Source organism: Antechinus flavipes, chromosome 3 (genome assembly GCF_016432865.1).
Source record: "Antechinus flavipes isolate AdamAnt ecotype Samford, QLD, Australia chromosome 3, AdamAnt_v2, whole genome shotgun sequence".
Classification (NCBI taxonomy): Eukaryota; Metazoa; Chordata; class Mammalia; order Dasyuromorphia; family Dasyuridae; genus Antechinus; species Antechinus flavipes.
This window is the reverse complement of record NC_067400.1, coordinates 530,639,552-530,665,180: the sequence shown is the minus strand read 5'-3', so window position 1 is coordinate 530,665,180 and position 25,629 is coordinate 530,639,552. Positions and strand designations below refer to the sequence as shown.

The 25,629-nt window shown below is 34.3% G+C and overlaps 1 protein-coding gene across 7 annotated transcripts in view; it reads right to left on the bottom strand.

Annotated features, from left to right (window-relative positions):
* Nucleotides 1-25,629, bottom strand: part of ANKRD42 (ankyrin repeat domain 42) — a 146,878-nt gene that overhangs the window by 65,905 nt on the left and 55,344 nt on the right. For 6 of the 7 annotated variants that reach the window (XR_007952161.1, XM_051987223.1, XM_051987221.1 and 3 more), the window contains exons 5-7: nt 22,398-22,533; nt 7,158-7,358; nt 3,525-3,650 (exon numbers count right to left, since the gene is read on the bottom strand). Coding sequence is in view for 6 of the 7 variants with exons in the window: in XM_051987223.1 (XP_051843183.1) it covers nt 3,525-3,650; nt 7,158-7,358; nt 22,398-22,533 (463 nt within the window). In the remaining variant the exon portion in view is untranslated. The remainder of the gene's footprint in view (nt 1-3,524; nt 3,651-7,157; nt 7,359-22,397; nt 22,534-25,629) is intronic. The other variant, XM_051987224.1, reaches the window with a different exon arrangement.

Here is a 25,629-nt window from a genome sequence, read left to right as displayed (position 1 = left end):
CTTTCTAAGATCAGCCCTTGTTTCTTTGGTAAGGCTCATCATTGCACCTTACAGTTTTTCTATTCTGTCTACTATTTTTGCTGAGCAGATCATAAATTCTGTTCTCATAATTCTCATTTCTCTTTTGAATCATTTAGGAAAAGCATGCTGTAGTATCATGTTCTCCTCAGATCCCATAGAATCCTCTGTTTCATCAAGTGTTGAATCACTTTCCTTTTTTTTTTTCCCAGTATTTATTTATAGATTCCTGAACTTATTTATGAGGTCTGGAGGTCCTATTTCCTGTCCTTACTGTTTAAGTTCAAGGTCTTTAAGTTTTCTTCTTTCTGAAATCCTTGGCAATTTTAGTCTTTTTTAGCTTATTTTCCATATCACTAACTTCCTATTTCCTCTCATCTAATTGTGCTTTCTTTGGAGGTTGGATCTCTTTTCATGCTAGTTAATTCACTATTCATTAGCCTAGGTCACTGTCCCAATTGGATGCTGTTGTCTTTCTTTCAAATTCACACACACACACACAAACACAGTGTGACTCCTATTCCTCTTTGCTCAGTTCTCTGGCTTAGCAGCAGAAGTTCAAAGCTTTGCAGGACTGTTTTGTGCAGCACTGTCAGTTCTGTGGTGCTGGTGCTTCTCAATTGCCACTCTTGGAAGGTTTTTGCTCCTAAAGGTCTAACTGACTGTCAAGGTCGAAGCAAATCTCAGCAGCATGAAGCTAGGATTTCCATGGCACTGAAAAGAAGGAGGGAAGACTAGAGTCTAAGGATGGGTTTTATTGTCAGCCTATGTTATACCCTTGAATCTTCTAGTATAAACTTACTGCTGGTAGTATGGGAAGTAAATAAATGTTTGTTCATAGATATTAAGGTTTGTTTGGGTTTTTAACCTTCTTTTGGATTCTGGATATCCCAGACCATGAAGACATCTGAATTAGTTTTATCTTTAGCATATAAAATTTACACTTTGGAAAAGTCTGAGAGATCATGAGGATGTAGAGTCCTTTATCCTGTTGCTCATGTGACCCAGAAGTCCATCTCATAAACATTACATATAAGAATATAGCCGAATAGTGGCTTGTCCCTGAACTGTTTCTATCTGAAATCCACTGAAAAAGACAGAAATGAAATGATAATGATAAAAATACTTTAACATTTTAATGGATCTGCAATCTTTGAATGTGTATATCCCTTTCATGCAGAAGATCACAATCATTCATGCTTTCTAATTCCATGCAACTTCTGAATATATCCATTCACCAATCATCAATGGGAGTACAATCTACACACTGAAAGCTTTTCTCTGGGAATCTTAACATCACAAGTCCTCTTTTGGTCAAAGTTCATACTGACAGAGCCATTTTAAGATCTTCAAAATACTTTTGTCACAATTATGTGACTTCCTTAGAAGCATGGATTGTAGCTTACTCATTTTCTCACCACCACTCCCAGATGCCTAGCATTGTTCTTTGAATCTAGGTTGTGCTCAACAAATATAAAAATTAAATACATTTACATAAAATTTCATTGTAAAATACATGTAACCTAAATTATAGCTTTATTTTATAATCCAAAAGTTTTCACTTAATCATTATACAATTCTCTGTGAGGAAGATAGTGAAAGTATTATTATCCTCATTTTTATAGGTGAGCAAGCTGAGGCTCAAAGAGCTTAGGGGACTTACCCAAATTAATAATAGCGAATATGATTCAAATATATAAGAACAGAGACAGAATTTGAAACAAGGTCTTCTAACTTTTGGAGTTAATAACTAAGGTGATATTCTTCATAATACAAATAGAACTTAATTATATTTTAGTTGAAATTCAAGCAGTTTTGTCATCTGTAAAATGAACTCTTGTCTTCCAAAAGTCTTAGAAAAATCAATGTCAGTTTCATTAAATTTTTGTGATGGGCAATTATTTCAGTACAACTCTAAGTCAGCAACAATTTTAACAAGTACAAATGAAAACTATAGGAGCAGAGCCAAGATGACAGAAAAAGGCAGGGACTCATCAGAGTTTTCCCAAATTCTCCTTCATACAACTTTAAATAATCCCTAAAACAAATTCTGGAAGCGGGGAACCCACAAAAGGGAAGGGGTAAAGCAATTTTCCAGCCAAGAAAACTTAAAAGGTCATCAGAAAATATCTCTGGCACCGAGTAAGAGTGCAGTGACTCAAAGAAGGAATAACACACACACTCTGATGGGTATAAAAATCTATCTTACCCTACAGGAAACTACAAGAGGAAAGAGATAAGAAGGACAGAGGGGAAAGGGAAAATGTTCATATATAAGAAGAGACTGGGGGAGGCAGTATCCAGAAGCAAAACATTTTTGAGGATGGAATGGAAAAAAAGAGAGGAGAATAAACAGTAGAAAAAATAATATGAAGAAAATACAATTGGTAAATCATAACTACAAAGAATTATTTATAGCAAGTTTCTTTTGTGAAGGGTTCCTTTCTCAAATATATCAAGAACTGAGTCAAATTTATAAATTAAGAGCCATTTCCCAATTGCCAATGATAAATGGCCAAAGAAAATGAATAGACAGTTTTCAGACAAAGTAAACAAAACTATTTATATAGTAATATGATAAAATGCTCTAACTTACTATTTATTAAAGATATGCAAATTAAAATAACTCTTGAGATACTACTTTATACTGAGCAGACTGACTATTATGATAGAAAAAAGAAAGTGAAAAATATTAGAGGGAATGTGGGAAAACTAGGAAATTGTATTGTTGGAGGAGTTGGGAATTGATCTAACTATTCTAGAAAGCAGTCTGAAACAATGCCCAAAGGGCTATGAAAATGTTCATACTCTCTGACCCAGAAATATCACTACTAGGACTGTATCCCAAAGAAATTTTTTGAAAAAGTAAAAGGGCCTATATATACAAAAATATTTATAGCAACTCTTTTTGTAGTGGCAAAGAATTGAAAATTGAGGGGATGCCCATCAAGTAGGGAATAGTTGAACAAGTTATGATTATGAAGGAATACTATTGTGCTATAAAAAAGGACAAATAGGATGCTTTCAGAAAAATCTAGAATGACTTACCCGAAATGATGCAAAAAATAGAACCAGGAGAACACTGTACACAGTACAAGTAATATTGTATCATGATCTACTGTGAATGACTTAGCTAAACTGAGTAATACAATGATCCAAGACAATTCCAAAGAACTTATGTTGAAAAACTATTCATTTCCAGAGAAAGAACTGATGGGGAGTCTGAATACAAATTGAAGCACATTTTTCTTTACTTTTTCTTGTGGGTTTTTTTTTGGGGGGGTCTCTTTTGTTCACAACATGAGTAATATAGAAATACATTTTGCATGACTACAGATGTAAAACCTATATCAAGCTGTTTGCTAATGAAGATGGAAAGAGGAAAGGAAGAAAACTTGAAATTCAAAAATTTTTAAGTGAATGTTAAAAATTGTTTTTATATGTAACTGAGGAAAAAATAAAATATTAAATAATTTTAAAAAGAAATGAGAAACATAATTACTGACCTCTGTGCAGAAGAGTAGATTCATTATCATCATGCTCATTGATATTAATTATTCCATTTTCCACTAATTTTTTAAGCATCTCCAAATCTCCTTTATAAGCAGCTGCATGACCTGGAAATGCTAAATCTGAAGAAAAAATTTATAAGATGTCAAGAAAATGTTAAACATTTTAACATATATACATATATAGTTTATATGTATTTTAAACTGTTTATAGAAAGGCAAAGTATAAAATTTTATATGTATACACATATGGGCTACATAAATACAAAAACTTACTATGGGCTACATGTTATATGCATACACACACACACACACGTATCCTCTGCCTTTCCATGAAGTTTCAAATTTTGCCTCTTAATATTATCTCAAATATACACATTTGACATTAATTTAGCAAATGTAATGTCAAGCAAAAATTAGTCAATGTTTATATAGCAGTTTATAAAATGCTTTATATGCATCATCTTATTTAATCCTCACAATAACTCTGTGAAGTAGGTATGGTAAGAATTATTAATCTCATTTTACACAAGAGGAAACTGAGTTTCAGAGAGGTTGACATCCAAAATCATAGCCAATTCATGAAAAAATTGAGACCAAATACAAGTCTTCTGACCCCAAATTTCAGTATTTTCCAATTAAGCCATGTGTCTTCGAAGCAATAAAGACAAAATCCTAAAGTTAGAGTATTATTTATCACACACAAACTGTCATTCATCCAAGACTTCAAAATCAAGATAGCAGTCATGTTGGGATAATTCATCAACTCTGCTGGCTTTCTACCATATGTACTCAAGATATCATGGGTACTGGAGAGTCTTGTAAAATGAAAGAAATGGAAAAAAGTAGGTTTCCCCTTAACCAGTGAGGGCAATAAACAAAGAAAAAGCACAGAAAAGAACTAAAAGGAAAAAAGGGCAAGTTAGACAGCTAGCGAATAATGTGCTTTGGGGGAAAGATATATGTACTGAGATTTCTGGTTATATATACAGACCCCTTTTTCTGTTCTTTTCATATGGAAGTATTCATATTTGTTGGTGTTTGGATAGTTCAGAAAAAAGTTTTTTTTTTTTAAATAAATCTTAGCTTAAGATTCAGTTAAATCAGAAAATTATAAAAGCGTTTGAAGGAGAAATTGGATCACATTTGAAAAATTACAGAGTACTTTCAGTGACCTCAAGTTGCTCCCTGTCAAAAATGCTCATTATTGGATGCTATTTTACTTATGTTAACATAAATATTTTAGATTCTATAAGGATGTAAATCATCAGCATCTTGAGAAAATAAAAATTGCAAGTCACCTAAAAGGTAATGGAAATAGACACACTATTTCTTAAGCAGGCAATACCACATTACCAATGATTATTTACACACAAGAACTGGAAAAAAAGATATCATCAGTGTCAAGTGCTCTTGAAAAAAAGAGGTCATTCACTCATATTATAAGAATCGAGGGAAAATAAATAGAAAGCCAAGTAGTGCATTGAAAACATTCAAAGATTCATTAACCATATCTCTGTTCTGAGCCCTCTTCACTTCTTTCTCTAAACTACTTCACTTGGTAATCTTGTCAACTACCATGGATTCAATAAGCATCCCAGAGCTGATGTTTCTCAAATCTACAAGCACATATTGTTTTATTGTACTTCACTCTGCATTTTTTACAAACTGAAGACTCATGGCAATCCTGTGTTGACCGAGAGTCATTTTTCCTACAGCATGTGATCACATCATATCTATGTGTCACGTTTTTGTAATTCTTATAATGTTTTAAACTTTTTCATTATTGTTATATCTGTTATGATGATCTATGATCAGTGTCTTAGATGCTATTTTAATTGTTTTGAGGCACCACAATCCATACCCACTTAAGATAGCAAATTTAATCCATAAATGTTGGTGTGTTCTGACTGCAACAAACAGGTCATTCCCATCTCTCTCCCTCTCCTCAGACTCTCCATTCCCTGAGACACAGTGATATTTAAATTAGGCCAATTAATAACCCTACAATGACCTCTAAATGTTCAAGTGAAAGGAAGGGTCAATTGATGTGGTAAACTTCTCTTGTCTTATTTTAAGAAATTACCACTGTCATCCCAACCTTCAGCATCACTATTCTGATCAGTCAGCAGCCATCAACAATGAGGCAAGATTCTCTATTAAATGAAAAGGTCAGAACTTGCTGAAGGCTCTTATGAAGCATTTTTTAACTATAAAGTATTTTTAAATAAGGTATGTACTTTTTTAGACAATACTATTACACACATAATAGAGTACAATAGAATGTAAACAATTTTTATATGCACCGGGAAACCAAAAAATGTGTACAACTCACTTTATTGCAATATTCAGTTTATTGCAATGATCTGGGACCAACACATTATTTCTAAAGTATGCCTGTGTTTATTAAGCTTACTTATTAATTCTATATAACCTTATAAACTTTGTGACTTCTAGTCTCTCATCTCCAATAACTTATTAAATCACATTCAATTGGATGTCCAAAAAACAAAAAATAATTTTTTAATTTTAAAAATAAATTGGATATTTAACATATATTTATCTTAAACTCAATTACAAACAAAACTGAACTCATTATCTTTCCTCCAAGCCCTCTTCCCCTGAAAACTGCCCAATTACTATCAAAGTTATCACCACTGTCTACGTTCCCCAGGCTTGAAACCTAAGTATCATCAACTCTTTCCTGCCCTCCACATCCAATCTATTGCCAAGGCCTGCTGATTTCACTTTTGCAATATCTCTCAATATATGCTTCCTTCTCTCTTCTGACACAGCCACCATTCTAGTACAGGCCCTCATCACCTCCCACCTCAATTATTGCAATAGCCTGCTGGTGGGGTGGCTGCTTCAAGGCTCTCCCCATGAGCTTCAATCCACTCTCTATTCAGCCACCAAAGTGATTTTTTTAAAGCACAGGTCCAACATTGTCATCTCTATCTCATTCAAAAAAAAACCTATCCCCCACATCTCCTCACATCACACCTTTTCTTCCATCCCACTTATTCTTCTATTCAGTAACACTGGCCTTCTAGATGTTCCTCAAAAAAGACCTTCTATCTCTGCTCCAGGATTTCTGTGACCATTTCCCCATATCTAGGATGCTTTTTTCTTCCTCCTCATCAGTTAGTGGCTTCCTTGGCTTTCTGCAAATCCCAACTAAACTGTTGCCTCCTGTAAGAAGCCTTCCTCAACCCTCTTTTAAAGACTTCCCTCTGTTGATTATTTCTTATTTATCCTGTACACTGACTGATTACATGTAAAAGTTTGTGTTTTCTCTGCTATTAGATCACAGGCTTGAGAGCAGGGACTGTCTTTTGACCCTTTTTGTATCTCCAGTATTTAGCACAGTGTCAGGCACAGTATAACACTTAAAAATGCCTACTGACTGACTGACTCAAAGGGAGAACTACTTCCATATTGGATGGATCTTCTATGAAGGATTTAGGGAAAAATACAGATTAAGAATGTGCATACTGGAAATAAACAAAAGGTTTAGAACTTAAAGGGAAACATCCCCACAGGGAAAAAAATCAAAAGATCCATAAACCTAATCCATTAACCAAACCTGGTATAACAAACTGGAAAATTCTAAATTTATTAATTACTTACTTTCCTGATTGTTTTGATTATCTCCTTCAAATTCAGTCCCCTGTATAAACTGTAGAATGTTGTCTTTGAAGAATCTCTGTGCTAGGTCCATTGCATTTTCTCCATTATCATTGAAGACCTTTAAGGCCTGCGTCACACTGCTCATTCTACTGAGTAAGAACTTAAAACAGTAAAGGTGACCTTCCATTGCTGCAAAATGAACTGTCAAATGAAGGGGGCAAAGTTAGTATCAAAACTGAATTTTTTGCTTTAAAAAGTAGTCATAATATACCAGTTTTCATTTTCAAAGGACTGCAAAAATATAGGAGTCTTCCCATAATAATAGCTTTGCCAACCTGAGCAACAGTGAACACAGAATTTCCTTCTATCCCACTTCTAATCTCCTGTCATTTTCCAAAAAGCAATAAAATAGTTGACCAAGTACCTCCTCACATCTCAACTACTGCAATAGCTAGTCTGCAAACTTGTTTTCCTGCCTCAAGTTTTCCCCCACTCCAATCCATTTTCTATACTGTTCCTAAAATGATTTTCCTAAAACATATTTCTGACTTGTCACCTCCATAATCAGTAAGCTCCAATAGCTACCTATCACCTCCAGAATTAAATGCAAAATTTTCTGTTTGCTCATAACAACTTGGCCCCTTCTTTTCCAACTCTCTTATTTTTCATTTTCACTCTTTTCTACACATGCTATAATCCAGATACACTAGTTCTCTTATTCTTCCTTGCATCTGACATTTCATCTCTCAGCTCTCTGTCTTTTTCTCTAACACTTCCTCATGCATGAAATGCTATCCCTCCTTTATCTCTACCTCCTGGATATCTTTAAGACTCAACTCAAATCTTATCTTCTATAGCCTTTCCTTTTCTCCCCCCAACCCTACTAGTGCCTTCCGTCCAAGATTACCTTCCCTCTTCTCTGTGTATATCTTCTTGTTGTATATAGTTTCCTTAAGAATCTGAACTCCCATTTATAATCATATGGAAAAAAATGCTGTAAATTACTAATTAGAAAAACGCAAATTAAAACAATTCTGAGATACCACCTCTCACCTCTCAAATTGGCTAACATGACAGAAAAAGATAATGTTAAATGTTAGAGAAGTTATGAAAATCCTGGGACACTAGTGCATTGTTGATAGAGTTGTGAACTGATCCAACCATTCTGGAGGACATATGTCCAAAGAGCTACCAAATTGCTTATCTTTTGATCCAGCAGTGTCTCTACTGGGTCTGTATACCAAGGAGATCATGAAAGAGGAAAAAGGACCCATATGCACAAAAGTGTTTGTAGCAGCTCTTTTTGTAGTAGCAAGGAATTGGAAACTGAGTAGATTCCCATCAATTGGGGAATGGCTTAAACAAGTTATGGAATATGAATATAATGTAATGTAATATTATTCTATAAGAAATGATAAACAGTCTGATTTCAGGAAAGTCTGAAAAGACTTACATGAACTAATGCTAAGTGAAGTGAACAGAACCAGGAAACCATTGTATACAGTAACAGTAAGATCGTGTGATGATCAACTATTAACAGATTTAGCTCTTCATAGCAATACGGTGATCCAAAACAATTCCCATAGATTTGGGCTGGAAAATACCATTTAACATTCAGAGGAGGAACTATGGAGACTGCATGCAAATCAAAACATACTATTTTCACCTTTTTTTTGTTGTTTACTTTTATTTTTTCATAGCTTTTTTTTTTCCTTTTGGTCTGATTTTTCTTTCACAATATGAAAAATATGGAAATATGTTTAAAATGATTATATGTATATAAATCTGTATAAGATTGTTGTCTTGGGGAGAAGGGAAGTAAGGGTAAGAGAGAGAAAATGTCTGGAAAGCAAAATCTGGCAAAAATGAATGTTGAAAACTATCTTTACGGCTATCAAACTGTGTATACCCTTTGATCCAACAGTGTCTCTACTGGACCTATATCCCAAAAAGATCATAAAAAGGGGAAAAGGACTCACATGTGCATAAATGTTTGTGGCAAGAAACTGGAAACTAAGTGGCTGCCCATCAGTTGAAGAATGGCTGAATAAGTTATGGTATATGAATGTTATAGAATATTATTATTCTATAAGAAACAATCAGCAGGATGATTTCTTTTTTTTTTTTTTTAATAAGTTTTTATTGCTAGAACCCATGCCTGGGTAATTTTTTACAGCATTATCCCTTGCACTCACTTCTGTTCCGATTTTTCCCCGCCCTCCCTTCACCCCCTCCCCCAGATGGCAAGCAATCCTTTACATGTTGAATAGGTTACAGTATATCCTAGATACAATATACATGTACAGAACCGAACAGTTTTCTTGTTGCACAGGGAGAATTGGATTCAGAAGGTATAAATAACCCAGGAAGAAAAACAAAAATGCAAGCAGTTTATATTCATTTCCCAGTGTTCTTTCTTTGGGTGTAGCTGCTTCTGTCTATCCTTGATCAAGTGAAACTGAATTAGCTCTCTTTATCGAAGAAATCCACTTCCATCAGAATACATCCTCATACAGTAGCGTTGTTGAGGTATATAATGATCTCCTGGTTCTGCTCATTTCACTTAGCATCAGTTCATGTAAGTCTCGCCAGTCCTCTCTGTAGTCACAGCAAGATGATTTCAAATAAGCCTGGAAAGAGTTAAATGAACTGATGCTAAGTAAAATGAGCAGAACCAGGAGATCATTGTACCTGGCAATAACAAGACTATATGATGACCAATTCTGATGGACAAGACTTTTTTAAACAGCGAGGTGATTCAGAACACTTCCAATTATTTTGTGATGAAGAGAGCCATCTGCACCCAGAGAAAGAACTGTGGGGACTGAGTGTGGATCACAACATAGTATTTTCACTTTTTTGTTTTTATTTGCTTGCATTTTGTTTTGTTTCTCATTTTTTTCCTTTTTGACATAATTTTTCTTGTGTAGCATGATAGTTGTGGAAATATGTATAGAAGAATTGCACATATTTAGCATATATTTGATTACTTGCCATCGGGAGGAGGGGAAAGGGAGAGAGGAAAAAATGAGAATTCTGAAATATGAAAAACCCATATAAATCTGAGCTCACTGAATTGGACAAACACAAACAAAACTTCAATAAACTGTTCCCTTACTGGGGGAAAAAACTATCTTTACACGTAATTGGAAAAATAAAGTACTATGGAGAAAAAAAAAAAAAGGAATGTGAGCTCCTTGAGGACAGGGACTCTATTTTTGCCTCTCTTTATATATCCAGGGCTTAACTCAGTAGTAAATGCTTTATAATGTTTGTTGACTGACTGGCAATAGTAAATGCTTTATAATGTTTGTTGACTGGCAATAAACAACAGTTTTATTTAAATTTGATATCATTTAAATTAATATATGGAGTGAAAAGATATCTACTTCCTTTCTATTTATAATATGGGCTGATGGATTTTTAATATCATATTTGGTAATCTGTAAATACCAATTCTTATTTTAATTTAGGTTTCAGATTATATTGTATTGGCTACAGTTAATATATACATCTTTAATGTCATTCCTCATTCACAGAGAGCAGATTGGGAAAATTCTAATCTCATATATGTATGTATGTTTATATATATTTAAATTAAATATAATTATACACATATATAAGTATTTAAATTAAACATATATGTGTGTGTGTGTGTGTGTGTGTATGTATGTATCTCTTTAGGCAACATTTTATTCCTACTGGAATTTTCTATTCAATCCCTCCAAGTAACACTATAAATGAAAAAATAAGTATTTAAGTAAATTTAACCACAGTTTTTGAAGCTTTCCCATCCCACAATAGCTTATTTGGCAAAAACTCATCAGCAGGTTGTCAGAATGCCTCCTTTTTGTTCTGGTTCTAAGAAGATAGACTTTTTATGAGGCTACAACAGCCATGGAATATTTATGATGTTTATACATTGAAGAAATCTAGTTGAAATTTAAAATACTCAGTGGGCAAATGATGATTTGTAAAAACATTTTAAAAATCAAAAACATAACTCTTATCTCCTTCACTTATACTCTACTTCAGCACCATGTGGTAGTGCAAAGGTATTTAGCACAAAGATAGCCCAATTTTTCAACTATAATTCATAAAAACTTTCTACTGAAAGTTTTATCTCTACATCTGCAGGGACAACCCAAATGTATTAAATCTTAAGATTTTTTAAGTGTTAAATTAATTATGTCTTGGTATACCTCTTTAGATATATTAGTAACCATCAGGTATATCATCATTATGACTTTGATAACTAGAGAAAGGAAAGGCTAGTAAAATTTTGAGGGAAGACTGACAAGTTTATATGAACTTAAGTATAAAGCTAGAGTTAAACCTAGACCTCTAACTGGTCTGCACTCTACTAACTGGACTGAACAAACGTTTATTACATTGTTCAAAATAAAATCATCAAGAATTATGAATGGTAGCAATTGGTAGCTGGTAAAGAAGAGTAAAATCTAATGATTATTTTACTATTACTAATAAAAGGTGACATTTATAGAACACTTTAAGGTTTGTAGAATGCAAAGCGTATATCATCTCATTTGAAAGAACTACAAGAAAGGTTCTAAAGCTTTTATCACCTTTTTTTTTTTTAACAGAAGAGGAAACCACAGCACAGGGATAGTGAGTGGCATTCCCATATTTAAAAAGCTAGGAAGTACTAGAGGAGATATTCAAACTCCAGTTTTCATTACTTCTAGTATTCTTTCACTACATCTTAGTTCCAATAATCCATAACATAATATGGTCCCCCCTCAAAAAAAAATAAAAAGGGTTAATTCCATGTAAAAAGAAAAACATAAAAGTTCGAAGGTAATGGAAATTTCAAAATATTATAAAAGAATGAAAAACTAGCTAAAAGTTCTGTTTCCAAGTTCTCCCCATTCTCATTCATCTTCCCTCTGCAACTAATTAATTTAATAGACAACTACCATGGAATCATCCTATTATCTCCATTAGCGACTGAAAAAAATTCAAGAGTATCAACAATCTGAACCCAAACTACCTTTTGAGTCTCATTCCATACTACAATATCTACAGAAAGGCAGTTAGGTAGTTTAGTGGATAGAGCAGGGGCCTGTAATGAAAAAGACTGGATTTCAAACTTGACTCAGACACAATCTATATGACCCCTGGGCAAATCATTAACTTCTGTTGGCTTCAGTTTCCATTACCATGAAATAGGGATATAATAGCACCTATTCCCATCTTCAGAGCTATTATAAGGACCAAGTAAGATAGCATTAGTAAACCACTTAGCGCAGTTCCTGGTACACAATAGGTACTTGAAAACAGCTTTTCTTCATTATTTTCTTCCTTCCTACATTAAGAAACCTATTTTCTAATCTGTAAAGTAGAATACTCCTTCTTATGCTACCTACTTCACAAGGTTATTATGAGGAAAGTAGTTTACAAACCTTAACAGGTTATGTAAATATAAGCTGCTATTGAAAATTATAGGATTTTCAAGACTATTAATCAGAGTTTGGGGAATTTTATTAAGCAATAGTTTTAAATTTTATTTATATTAGACTAGTTGCCATTTCCTGAATTTACCTCAATTTGTTTGGAACAATGTCTAAGAGGTTATTTTAATGAGCATACCTTTTGACCCAGCAATATTGCAAACAGGTTTATATCCCAAAATTTTTTAAAAGGAAAAGGACTCACATGTGCAAAAATATTCATATCAGCTCTTTTTGTGATGGCAAAGAAGTAGAAAATTGAGGGGATGACCATCAATTGGGAAATCACTGAATAAATCAAGATATATACAAAATGAAGGAATATTATTGCTCTGTAAGAAATTATGAGGGGGAAATGATAAATGGACAAAGAATATTAAGAATATTAAGAGTCCCTTTTTCACAAGAAGAAATCAAAGCCATCTATAGTGAAAAAATGCTCTAACTCACTATTGATTTTAGAAATGCAAATTAAAACAAATCTGAGATACTACTTTATACCTAACCTATCTGATTTGTTAATATGACAGAAAAGGAAAATTCCAAATGTTGGAAAGGCTATGGGAAAACTGGGATATTAATGCATTGTTGATGGAGTTGTGAACTGATTCATCTGTTTTGGAAAGCAAGTTGGAACTGTGCCCAAAGGGCTTTCAAACTGTGCAAACCCTTAAATGAAGGAATACCACTACTAGATCTGCATATCAAAGAGATTTAATAAAAAGGGGAAAATCTATGTGCACAAGAATATTTATTGTAGTTCTTTTTATGGTAGCAAACAATTGGACAATGAAGGAATGCCCACAACTAGGGAATGGTTGAACCAGTTGTAGTAGATGAATGTAATGGAATATTATTGTGCTATAAGAAATTGACTGGGGTGTGAAACAGTGTTCCCTTTAATCTGTAAAATTATCACTCTGAAATTGTGTCCCCTTTTGATCTGTAAAAGAAGAGATATCAGGGTCTCCCAGGCTCCAGAGAGTCTAGAAAGAAGGCACATCCTCCCAGAGTGAGATAAGTAGTATCATTCAAGGGTAAATCAACCCCATTGATTTTTGGGGAGTAGCATCCTCATTCAGGAAACTATTTTCATTCAATTGGGAGATGCTGGTCTGACAATCCGTTCAAACTGCCCCCAGATCTGCTCATAAAATAGGTTTCTATTCACTCATTCTTTGCAAAAGGTCCAAAGCAGCTTTGACTCCTTGGCATAACTGCCAGGACCCTACCCACTGTGAAGATATTCTCTTTTCAGTGTCAGCCCCATTTCCCTAATAGGACTTTGCCACTCAGAAGTCAGTCTTCCTAGCAAAGCTGACTTTTCATCCAACAATAAACTTTCCTTTTGCTACTTAAACTTTTCGAGTTGATGAATTCTTTCACAAAGGACCTGTGCCGACCAGAAGGGGATTCCCACAACTCTCTGCACTGCCACAAAACTCATCAAAATGAGAAGACTGATTTCAGAAAAACCACAAAGACTTACATGAACTAATGAAAAATAAAGTGAGCAGAACCATAAGAATGTTGCACATAGAAACATCAATACTGTATGATGATCAACTGTAAATGACTTAAGCTGTTCTCAGAAATACAGTGATTCATGACAACTCCAAAGGACAAATGATGAAAAATTCTATCCACCTTCAGAGAAAGAACTGATGAAGTCTAAACAGAAGACTTCCAGCCAAGATGGCGGAGAGGAAATACACTTCTGTGTAATCTCCGTGTTTTTCTCTCACTATTCATTTCATTTCATGCCTCTGAATTAATGCTCGACTGAAAAAAAACCATACAATTACTTACCAAGAGAAACCATCCTTGAGACTCGTCAAGAAAGGTCTGTTTTTGCGCGAGGGCGGGGACGGTATTTGGAAGCAGTCTGCGGGCAGCAGCGGCAACCAGAGCACAGACAGCAGCTCAGAACCGGGTGGAGCGGAGAGGGGGTAGGACGCCATCGCAGCCGTCTCTGCAGTGAGAGCTTTGCTATAGGAGCAAGTCAGCAGCCCAGCAGAGAAGCTAAAAACACCGGGGGTGAAGAATACAATCCCAAACAGCTGGAGTTTCTCGGGACCTGGCCACCCCTCCCCCACAGTGTCTTAGCCCGCTCGGATCTCAGTGCGCAGGCGCCATAGCACAGTAGGACCTGTGCCTCACGAATACCCTGCCCCTCCCCCAAAGAAAGCAGCCTCCATTCAAGGGGTTTTTTTTCCTTCTGTTTCTTTGATAGTTTGTCTTTGATAAATAGACAGAATGAGCAAGAAACTGAAAAAGAATTTAACCCTGGACAGCTTTTATACAGATAAAGAGCAGACTCCAAACCCTGAGGAGACTAAAAACAAACAGTCCCCAGGTGAATCCCCGAAGGAAGAGACCTTATGTCCCTCAGCACAGATGAATCTCATGGAGGAAATTAAAAAGGCTCTCACAAGGGAGCTAGAAGAAAAATGGGAAAAGGAGAGGGAGGCTCTGCAAAAGGAGAGGGAGGCTTGGCAAAAGAGCCTGGAGAAGTCAGTTAAAGAGAGAGTGGATAAAGAAACCAAATCCTTGAAAAATAGGATTAGTGAACTGGAAACAGAAAACAGCTCTCTAAAAAACAAAATTGGCGAAATGGAAAAAAATTCCACAGAACAAAAGAACTCAATTGGACAATTAGAAAAAGATCTTAAAAAAGTGAGTGAAGAAAATACCTCACTGAAAATCAGGGTCGAACAATTGGAATTGAATGACTCGAGGAGACAAGAAGAATCAGTCAAGCAAATCCAAAAAAATCAAACAATGGAAAAGGATGTGAAATACCTTCTGGGGAAGACAACAGACCTGGAAAACAGATCCAGGAGAGACAACCTGAGAATCATCGGACTTCCAGAAAAGTATGATGAAAAAAAAAAGCCTGAACACTATCTTCCAGGAAATTATCAAAGAGAACTGCCCAGAAGTCATAGAAACAGAAGGTAAAATAGACATTGAAAGAATTCATCGATCCCCTACTGAAAGGGATCCTAAAATCAAAACACCAAGGAATATAGTGGCCAAATGCCAGAACCCTCAGGCAAAGGAAAAAATACTGCAAGCGGCTAGAAAAACCCAATTCAAGTATCAAGGAGCCACAATAAGGATCACCCAGGATCTGGCAGCATCCACATTAAAGGATCGAAGGGCCTGGAATATGATATTCCGAAAGGCTAAGGAACTTGGTATGCAACCAAAAATAACTTACCCAGCGAGATTGAGCATCTTTTTCCAGGGAAGAAGATGGACATTCAACGAAATAAGCGAATTTCATCTATTTCTGATGAAAAAGCCAGAACTTAACAAAAAATTGATCTACAAGCACAGAACTCAAGAGAAATCTAAAAAGGTAAAGATTAATCTTGGGAACTATATTTCGGCTGTAAAGATGTATAAAGAATACATGTATACCTTGTTCTAGAAACTAGGTGTGGAAAGGACATTGTACTAGAAAAAAGGGAAAGTGGGGGTACTACATTTCATGAAGAGGCAAAGAAAACCTAGTAAATCTGAGAGAAAGAATGGAGAGGAATGAAAATAGTGAGTATTTTACTGCTTTCAGAATTGGCAGTAAGAGAAGAATTTTAGACATATTCAATCTATGGTGAAACTTCTCCCACCTCATTGAAAAGTGAGAAGGGAAAAGTGAAAAAGGAAGGAATAAGCTAAGTGGAAGGGAATACGGTAACTGGGAGGGAAAGGGGTAAGTTGGGGGGGGGGAACTCTAAGGGGGGGGAGGGATACTGAAAAAGGGAGGGCTGTGAGAAGCAAGGGGAGCTCACAAGCTTAATACTGGGAAGGGGGGTAAGGGAGGGGGTAAGGGAGTAAGAAGGGAGAAAAGCATAAACCGGGGTTAACAAGATGGCAAGTAATACAGAATTGGTCATTTTAACCATAAATGTGAACGGGGTAAACTCCTCTATAAAGAGGAAGCGGTTAGCAGAATGGATTAAAAGCCAGAATCCTACAATATGTTGTATACAGGAAACACACCTGAAGCGGGGTGATACATGCAGGTTAAAGGTAAAAGGTTGGAGCAAAATCTACTATGCTTCAGGTGAAGCCAAAAAAGCAGGGGTAGCCATCCTGATCTCAGATCAAGCTAAAGCAAAAATTGATCTAATCAAAAGAGATAAGGAAGGGCACTATATCTTGCTAAAGGGTAGAATGAATAATGAAGAAGTATCTATATTAAATATATATGCACCAAGTAGTGTAGCATCTAAATTCCTAAAAGAGAAATTAAGAGAGCTGCAAGAAGAAATAGACAGTAAAACTATAATAGTGGGAGATCTCAACCTTGCACTCTCAGAATTAGATAAATCAAACCACAAAATAAATAAGAAAGAAGTCAAAGAGATAAATAGAATACTAGAAAAATTAGATATGATAGATCTCTGGAGAAAATGTAATGGGGACAGAAAGGAGTACACCTTCTTTTCAGCAGTTCATGGAACTTATACAAAAATTGATCATATATTAGGACATAAAAACCTCAAACTCAAATGCAGTAAGGCAGAAATAGTGAATGCATCCTTTTCAGACCATGATGCATTGAAAATTACATTCAATAAAAAGCCACAGGAAAGTAGACCAAAAAATAATTGGAAACTAAATAATCTCATACTAAAGAATGATTGGGTGAAACAGCAAATTATAGACATAATTAATAACTTCATCCAAGAAAATGATAATAATGAGACATCATACCAAAATGTATGGGATGCAGCCAAAGCGGTAATAAGGGGAAATCTCATATCTCTAGAGGCCTATTTGTATAAAATAGAGAAAGAGAAGGTCAATGAATTGGGCTTGCAACTAAAAATGCTAGAAAAGGAACAAATTAAAAACCCCCAATCAAACACTAAACTTGAAATTCAAAAAATAAAAGGAGAGATCAATAAAATTGAAAGTAAAAAAACTATTGAATTGATTAATAAAACTAAGAGTTGGTTCTATGAAAAAACCAACAAAATAGACAAACCCTTAGTAAATCTGATTAAAAAAAGGAAAGAGGAAAATCAAATTGTTAGTCTTAAAAATGAAAAGGGAGAATTCACCACTAACGAAGAGGAAATTAGAGCAATAATTAGGAGTTACTTTGCCCAACTTTACGCCAATAAATTCGACAACTTAAATGAAATAGAAGAATACCTCCAAAAATATAGCTTACCTAAACTAACAGAGGAAGAAGTAAATATCCTAAACACTCCTATCTCAGAAAAAGAAATAGAACAAACTATCAATCAACTCCCTAAGAAAAAAACCCCAGGACCAGATGGATTTACATCTGAATTCTATCAAACATTTAAAGATCAACTAACTCCAATGCTAAATAAACTATTTGAAGAAGTAGGGATTGAAGGAGTCCTACCAAACTCCTTTTATGACACAGATATGGTACTGATACCTAAACCAGGTAGGCTGAAAACAGAGAAAGAAAATTATAGACCAATCTCCCTAATGAATATTGATGCTAAAATCTTAAATAAAATATTAGCAAAAAGATTACAGAAAATCATCCCCAGGATAATACACTATGACCAAGTAGGATTTATACCAGGAATGCAGGGCTGGTTCAATATTAGGAAAACTATTAACATAATTGACTATATCAACAACCAACCAAACAAAAACCATATGATCATTTCAATAGATGCAGAAAAAGCATTTGATAAAATCCAACAGCCATTCCTAATAAAAACACTTGAGAGCATAGGAATAAAAGGACTTTTCCTTAAAATAGTTAGGAGCATATATTTTAAACCTTCAGTAAGCATCATATGCAATGGGGAAAAACTGGAACCTTTCCCGGTAAGATCTGGAGTGAAGCAAGGTTGCCCACTATCACCATTATTATTCAATATTGTATTAGAAACACTGGCCTCTGCAATAAGAGTCGAGAAAGAGATTAAAGGAATTAGAGTAGGCAATGAGGAAACCAAACTATCACTCTTTGCAGATGATATGATGGTATACCTAGAAAACCCCAGAGATTCTACTAAAAAGTTATTAGAAATAATTCATAATTTTAGCAAAGTAGCAGGATACAAAATAAATCCCCATAAATCCTCAGCATTCTTATACACCACCAACAAAATACAAGAGCAAGAGATACAAAGAGAAATTCCATTCAAAATAACTGTTGATAGCATAAAATATTTGGGAATCTACCTACCAAAGGAAAGTCAGGAATTATATGAGCAAAATTACAAAAAAGTTTTCACACAAATAAAGTCAGACTTAAATAATTGGAAAAATATTAAGTGCTCTTGGATAGGCCGAGCAAATATAATAAAGATGACAATACTCCCTAAACTAATCTATTTATTTAGTGCTATACCAATCAGACTTCCAAGAAAATATTTTAATGATTTAGAAAAAATAACAACAAAATTCATATGGAACAATAAAAAGTCGAGAATCTCAAGGGAATTAATGAAAAAAAAATCAAATGAAGGTGGTCTAGCTGTACCTGATCTAAAATTATATTATAAAGCAGCAGTCACCAAAACCATCTGGTATTGGCTTAGAAATAGATTAGTTGATCAGTGGAAAAGGCTAGGTTCACAAGACAGAATAGTCAACTATAGCAATCTAGTGTTTGACAAACCCAAAGATTCTAAATTTTGGGATAAGATTTCATTATTTGATAAAAACTGCTGGGATAACTGGAAATTAGTATGGCAGAAATTAGGCAAGGACCCACACTTAACACCACATACCAAGATAAGATCAAAATGGGTCCATGACCTAGGCATAAAGAACGAGATTATAAATAAATTAGAGGAACATAGGATAGTTTATCTCTCAGACTTGTGGAGGAGAAAGAAATTTGTGACCAAAGATGAACTAGAGACCATTACCAATCACAAAATAGAAAATTTTGATTATATCAAATTAAAAAGCCTTTGTACAAACAGAACGAATGCAAACAAGATTAGTAGGGAAGTAACTAACTGGGAAAACATCTTTACAATTAAAGGTTCTGATAAAGGCCTCATTTCCAAAATATATAGAGAACTGACTCAAATTTATAAAAAATCAAGCCATTCTCCAATTGATAAATGGTCAAAGGATATGAACAGACAATTTTCAGATGAAGAAATTGAAACTATTACCACTCACATGAAAGAGTGTTCCAAATCACTATTGATCAGAGAAATGCAAATTAAGACAACTCTGAGATATCACTACACTCCTGTCAGATTGGCTAAGATGACAGGAAAAAACAATGATGAATGTTGGAGGGGATGCGGGAAAACGGGGACATTGATGCATTGTTGGTGGAGCTGTGAACGAATCCAGCCATTCTGGAGAGCGATCTGGAATTATGCCCAAAAAGTTATCAAACTGTGCATACCCTTTGATCCAACAGTGTTTCTATTGGGCTTATACCCCAAAGAGATACTAAAAAAGGGAAGGGGACCTGTATGTGCCAAAATGTTTGTAGCAGCCCTGTTTGTAGTGGCTAGAAACTGGAAAATGAATGGATGCCCATCAATTGGAGAATGGCTGGGTAAATTGTGGTATATGAATGTTATGGAATATTATTGCTCTGTAAGGAATGACCAGCAGGATGAATATAGAGAGGCTTGGAGAGACCTACATGGACTGATGCTAAGTGAGATGAGCAGAACCAGGAGATCATTATACACTTCGACAACGATATTGTATGAGGATGTATTCTGATGGAAGTGGATTTCTCTGACAAAGAGACTTAACTGAGTTTCATTGGAGAAATGATGGACAGAAACAGCTACACCCAAAGAAGGAATACTGGGAAATGAATGTGAACTATTTGCATTTTTGATTTTCTTCCCGAATTGTTTTTACCTTCTGAATCCAATTCTCCCTGTGCAACAAGAGAACTGTTTGGTTCTGCAAATATGTATTGTATCTAGGATATACTGCAACATGTTTAGCATATATAGGACTGCTTGCCATCCTGGGGGGGGGGGGAGGAGGGAGGGAGGGGGAAAAAACGAAACATAAGTGATTGCAAGGGATAATGTCGTGTAGAAATTATCCTGGCATGGATTCTGTCAATGCGAAGTTATTATTAAATAAAATAAAAAAAAAAAAAAAAAAAAAAAAAAAGAAGTCTAAACAGAAAAGGAAGCATACTATTTTACACTTTTTTTTTTGGTTTTCTTTTGGAATATTTATTTTTTCATAACATGATTAATATGGAAATGTTTTACATGGTTGTACATAAATATATCAAATTGCTTACAGTCTTCAGAGGGAAGGCTGTGAGAGAGTAGGGAAAAATCATAGAATTTAAAATTTTTTTAAATGAACATTAAAAATTGTCTTTACATAAAACTAGGAAAAAATTTAAAAAATTTTTAAAGAAAATTATAAAGGAGATAGTTTCAAAAAAAAAAAGACTAGTATTAACTGATAACAGAGTGAAATGAGCAAAGCTAAGAAAATAATACATAACAACAGCAAGATTGCAAAGACAAACAATTTTTAAAGACTTAGAGACAGTGATCAACACAATGAATAACCAACCATGCTTCCTAAGGATTCGAGATGAACTGTGCTCCCTGTTTCTGACAGAGAGTTGAACTCAGAACACAGAATGAAACATGTATATTTTAGAACTTGGTCAATGCAGAAATTTACTTTGCTTGATTAGACATGTCTTTTACAAAAGTTTGTTTTTCTTTCTTTTTCAATTGGAGGGTAAGGTAGGCAGAAAGGAAAAATTATCGATTTAGTTACTTGAAAAAATAAAATTTGATTTAAAAGAATAAATAAAAATATTACTAAATTCATAATTTTTAAAAATCATATCCTATACTTGTTCTACATCCTTACTCATGCCCTTTGTCTGAAAGGCAATTGCCCATCCATAGTCCCTAACAGGTTTCTGCCTGTACCTCCCCCACAAAATGTAAAAAAGCAACATCCTAAATGAAGCTTTCCTTCATTATCTCCAGTCAAAATGTCCTGTCCCCTTGTACTAAACCCTCTTTTGCACCTCTCCAATAAATCTCATATCTCTCTAGTGTTTTACTTGTGATCTGTGTCTTATTTTCCCTGTATTTTCTATTCATCTCTGTTCACCCCAACACTTGGAAGCTTCTGGGAACAAAGACTATGTCTTACTTATCTTTGCATATCTCCTTTGGTAACTGATTAATAAATGTTTGGAAATATCATTGATTGAATTTTAATTGAATAATAATGATATATTAATATTCAATAACAATTGAATATTAATATAAGTCAATATATTATATTATTTTGCATTATTAATACCTATTATTGTATCATGTATAATACATTACATATATTAATATAATTAATATTGATATATTAACATATAATAATATATTATATATTATATATTATATATATATCTCATATAGTATATATACTATATATAACAATCATATAGTATATATATTATATATTGCATATGTATTGTATATTATACATATAGTTAATATAATTATAATAAATATAAGTAATATAAATATTGTTAATATAATTGATATTGATATATTAATTATGTAATTATAATATATAATAATTATTATATTATTTTATATTATAATTCTATATATTATGTTAATATAAACATTCAATAATAATTTAATTTTCATATGAACCACATATTTCCATAATTTTTCATAGGCTGTCAAATAATCATTGTTCAAACTCCAGAACACTGTCAGGAATTAAATATTCTACTATAGAACCAAAGAAAGATTTGTTTCTTTTTCTTTTAAAGCTGTACCTGGAAGGTTTCCATTCTGATCCGCATCTTCTAGAGTGGCTCCCCATTTAACAAGAAGTTGCAGACAGCCTAGGCGCCCGTGAAAAGAAGCATAATGCACAGGTTTCCAGTCACATTTATCAGAAGCATTGGGATCCTAGAGACAACATTCACATTTACTAAATTTTTCTGCCCTTAATTTAGGAAGCACTTTATGTCCCCAACACCTTAATTCTATAAATTAGAGTGGCTTGTAGCCTTTTAAAAATAAAAATCAGGAACTGCTAGGTGACATAGTGTACCAGTCCTGGAGTATGGAGAACCTGAGTTCAAATTTGGACTCAGACAATTAACTTTAGCTGTGTGAGCCTAGGCAAGTCATTTAACTCTGCCTCCAAAATATTAATAACAAAAAAGCAGTACCTGAATAAAAACAAAACAATTATTCACTTATGAACAATATCAATTTTACTTCAGTCCTTTAGTAGAGCCATGATTTTATCAGGATGATTTTTCTACAGCCCATTCAATCCCACTAAAACTTTCTGTAAATCCTCCACAGAAAATCTCTCCATTGAGTAAGAGACCTTCTTTTGGTTCTTTAGATATTTTATAGATACCAGTGCAGCAATGATTATCCCTCACTCTCACTACTAGATAGCCCACTTTTTCAAAGCATCTATGTCTTTTCTGCCACTTCTCACATACAGCTCATCAATAGAAGATATGCTGCAATCTGCTTCTACCCAATATTTATCTATCATTCCATTGCCTTCACGTATATATGGCTATTTGAGATTTATTTATAATGTGCTTTTATCGCAATGATCTTATTAAGGCAGATAATGCAAATAGTAGTATTTGAGTTTTGTGGATGAAGAAGTGAAGACTCAATGAAGTTATGTGTCCATGGTACTTAACTACTTAGAGGCATGGGCAAGATTCCAGCACAAGTTTTTTTCTCCACATCGAGAACTATTCTTTTTTTTTTTTTTCTTTTTTTTGTGAGACAATTGGGGTTAAGTGACTGGCACAGGGTCACACAGCTAAGAAGTGTTAAAAATCTGAGGCTGATTTGAACTCAGGTCCTCCTGACTTCAGGGCCAGTGCTCTATCCTCTGCACCATCTAGCTGCCCCCAGCATTCTAATATAGTAAAGCTTCTTCAACTATGAACAGCAAGCATATATGGCATCTCATAACTCAATGTAAAGGTTGTGAAATTATGATTATCAGTAAATCTTTGATTTATATACCTCTTTTATGTATCTATATCCCTGAAGTTATGTAAAATGTCTTAGGCAAAAAGGGGGTTGCAATTGGAAAAAGTTTAACTTTCTCAAAAGTTAGTAACTATGACATCTTAATTTACTATCCTGATTAGGAATTAAAGTAACTGACTAACCAAGAGCAAATCTATGAGTTAACTCTGGGTCTCAGTTTACTCAATTATAAAATAAGGTGACTGATTAGAGCAAGAATCTCAGGTTTATGGAGAGAAATGTTTTGTAGCTACCATTGTTACTATAACAATTTACTAGCTGACTATTAAAGTCTATTTAAGTTAATAGTTTTAGGAAAGCTGGCCTATAGGTTACCCTGAATCTGAGGTAGCTACCCACTGAGAGTACTCAACCTAGGAGTACAAGTTGTGGAATAACTCCTGGAGGGAGTGCTAACACTGTGAGTTAAACTTTGTCTGGGATATATTTGGATTGCCCTAAACTCATTGGAGAGATTCCCCAGGACTCTTCCTTCTTGGATATAGTAGTTTTGCATGGATCCACTGGGAGAAAAAGTTAGTATTGTTTCTTTCATTTCATTTCCAGACTATGATTAGACAATCGTTTTTCTGATGTATTTTTTTATAAGTCAAACCACCTGCTTTGAAGACAATTTTTACATGGCTAAAAACTTATTTACTCATATCTTCTATATTAATTATCTATTAGAAGGCAGCTGACATGAGTGACATAAGGGATGAGATGCCACATCCCTTATCTAAAGCATCCTATAGGTATCTATGTTCATTTTTTTTTCTTTAAATTTTCAAGGAGACTTATTAGATTGTTTGTTTTATTGTGACATGGTGGCAGTTAAGTAGCACAGTAGTCGATTAATGGACCTGGAGTTAGGGAGACCTGAGATCAAATCTAGCCTCAGATACTTACTAAATGTGTGAGCTTGGGCAAGTCATTTGAACTGTCTACCTCAGTTTCTCCATCTGTAAAACTATAATAATAGTACCTACATCTCAGAATTGTGGTAGGGCATCAAACGACTAGTTAGAACAAGACCTAGTACATAGCAGATCCTATGTAAATGTTAGCTATTATTATTACATATAGCCTAACATATTTATAAATGTTAGCTATTATTATTATTACATATAACCTAAAATATTTATATACTTCATACTCATAAGATAAACTTTGCCTATTGTTCTAGAAAACCTGGGTAATTGGCACTTACTGTTTGGTCAAGTCAAAAAACATTTATTAAACACCTTCTATTAGACAGATACTGTGAGGATACAAGTACTAAGGATGCAAAGAAAGTCAAAAAATAGTCCCTGGTCTCAAAAAAGACAACATCTAATGCAGGAGACATGTTAACAAATACATGTAAGCAAGATTACAAAAGATAAATTAGAGATAATCTCAGAGGGAAGGCATTTAAACCCTTTTTAGGAGCCTCATGCCTATTTGAGACTTTTCTGAATTTGTTTAATTTCTTTTTAAGCTAATCTACTTGTCCTAGTGAAGGGTAAGTTTGGCTCTCCACACAGAATATCATGTGAGTTGTGTGGAATCATTGAAGAAATTTCAGGGGCTTGATGTGATATAGGGACCCAAAGTAATTTTCACCCAGGACAGTTTGGTTCCTCACCTAAAGGTGAAGGGATAATTCTCAGTTAACTCTAGGTCTTCCATGTCTTTTGGGAGCTCTGTGGGAACCAGGCCTTCCCTTTGAGAGGGGAAGACTCAATTTTCTTCATATTATGTTTGGGATGATACAGACTTTTAACAAGCTAGACAAGAAATAATCTATGATAGTTTCATAAAATTATTTTTGATTGTTGACTTGTATAAACTTATATTTGGGGTAAAAATAAATCTCTAGTAATTCTAGCTATCATAGGTCTGGGCTCTCACAGAACACTATTAATTTTTGGATTATTTTAAAACTAGGTATTTAACCATTGCTAGGGGCCTTGACTTCATCACATGAATTTTTTTAAGAGATTCTAGAGC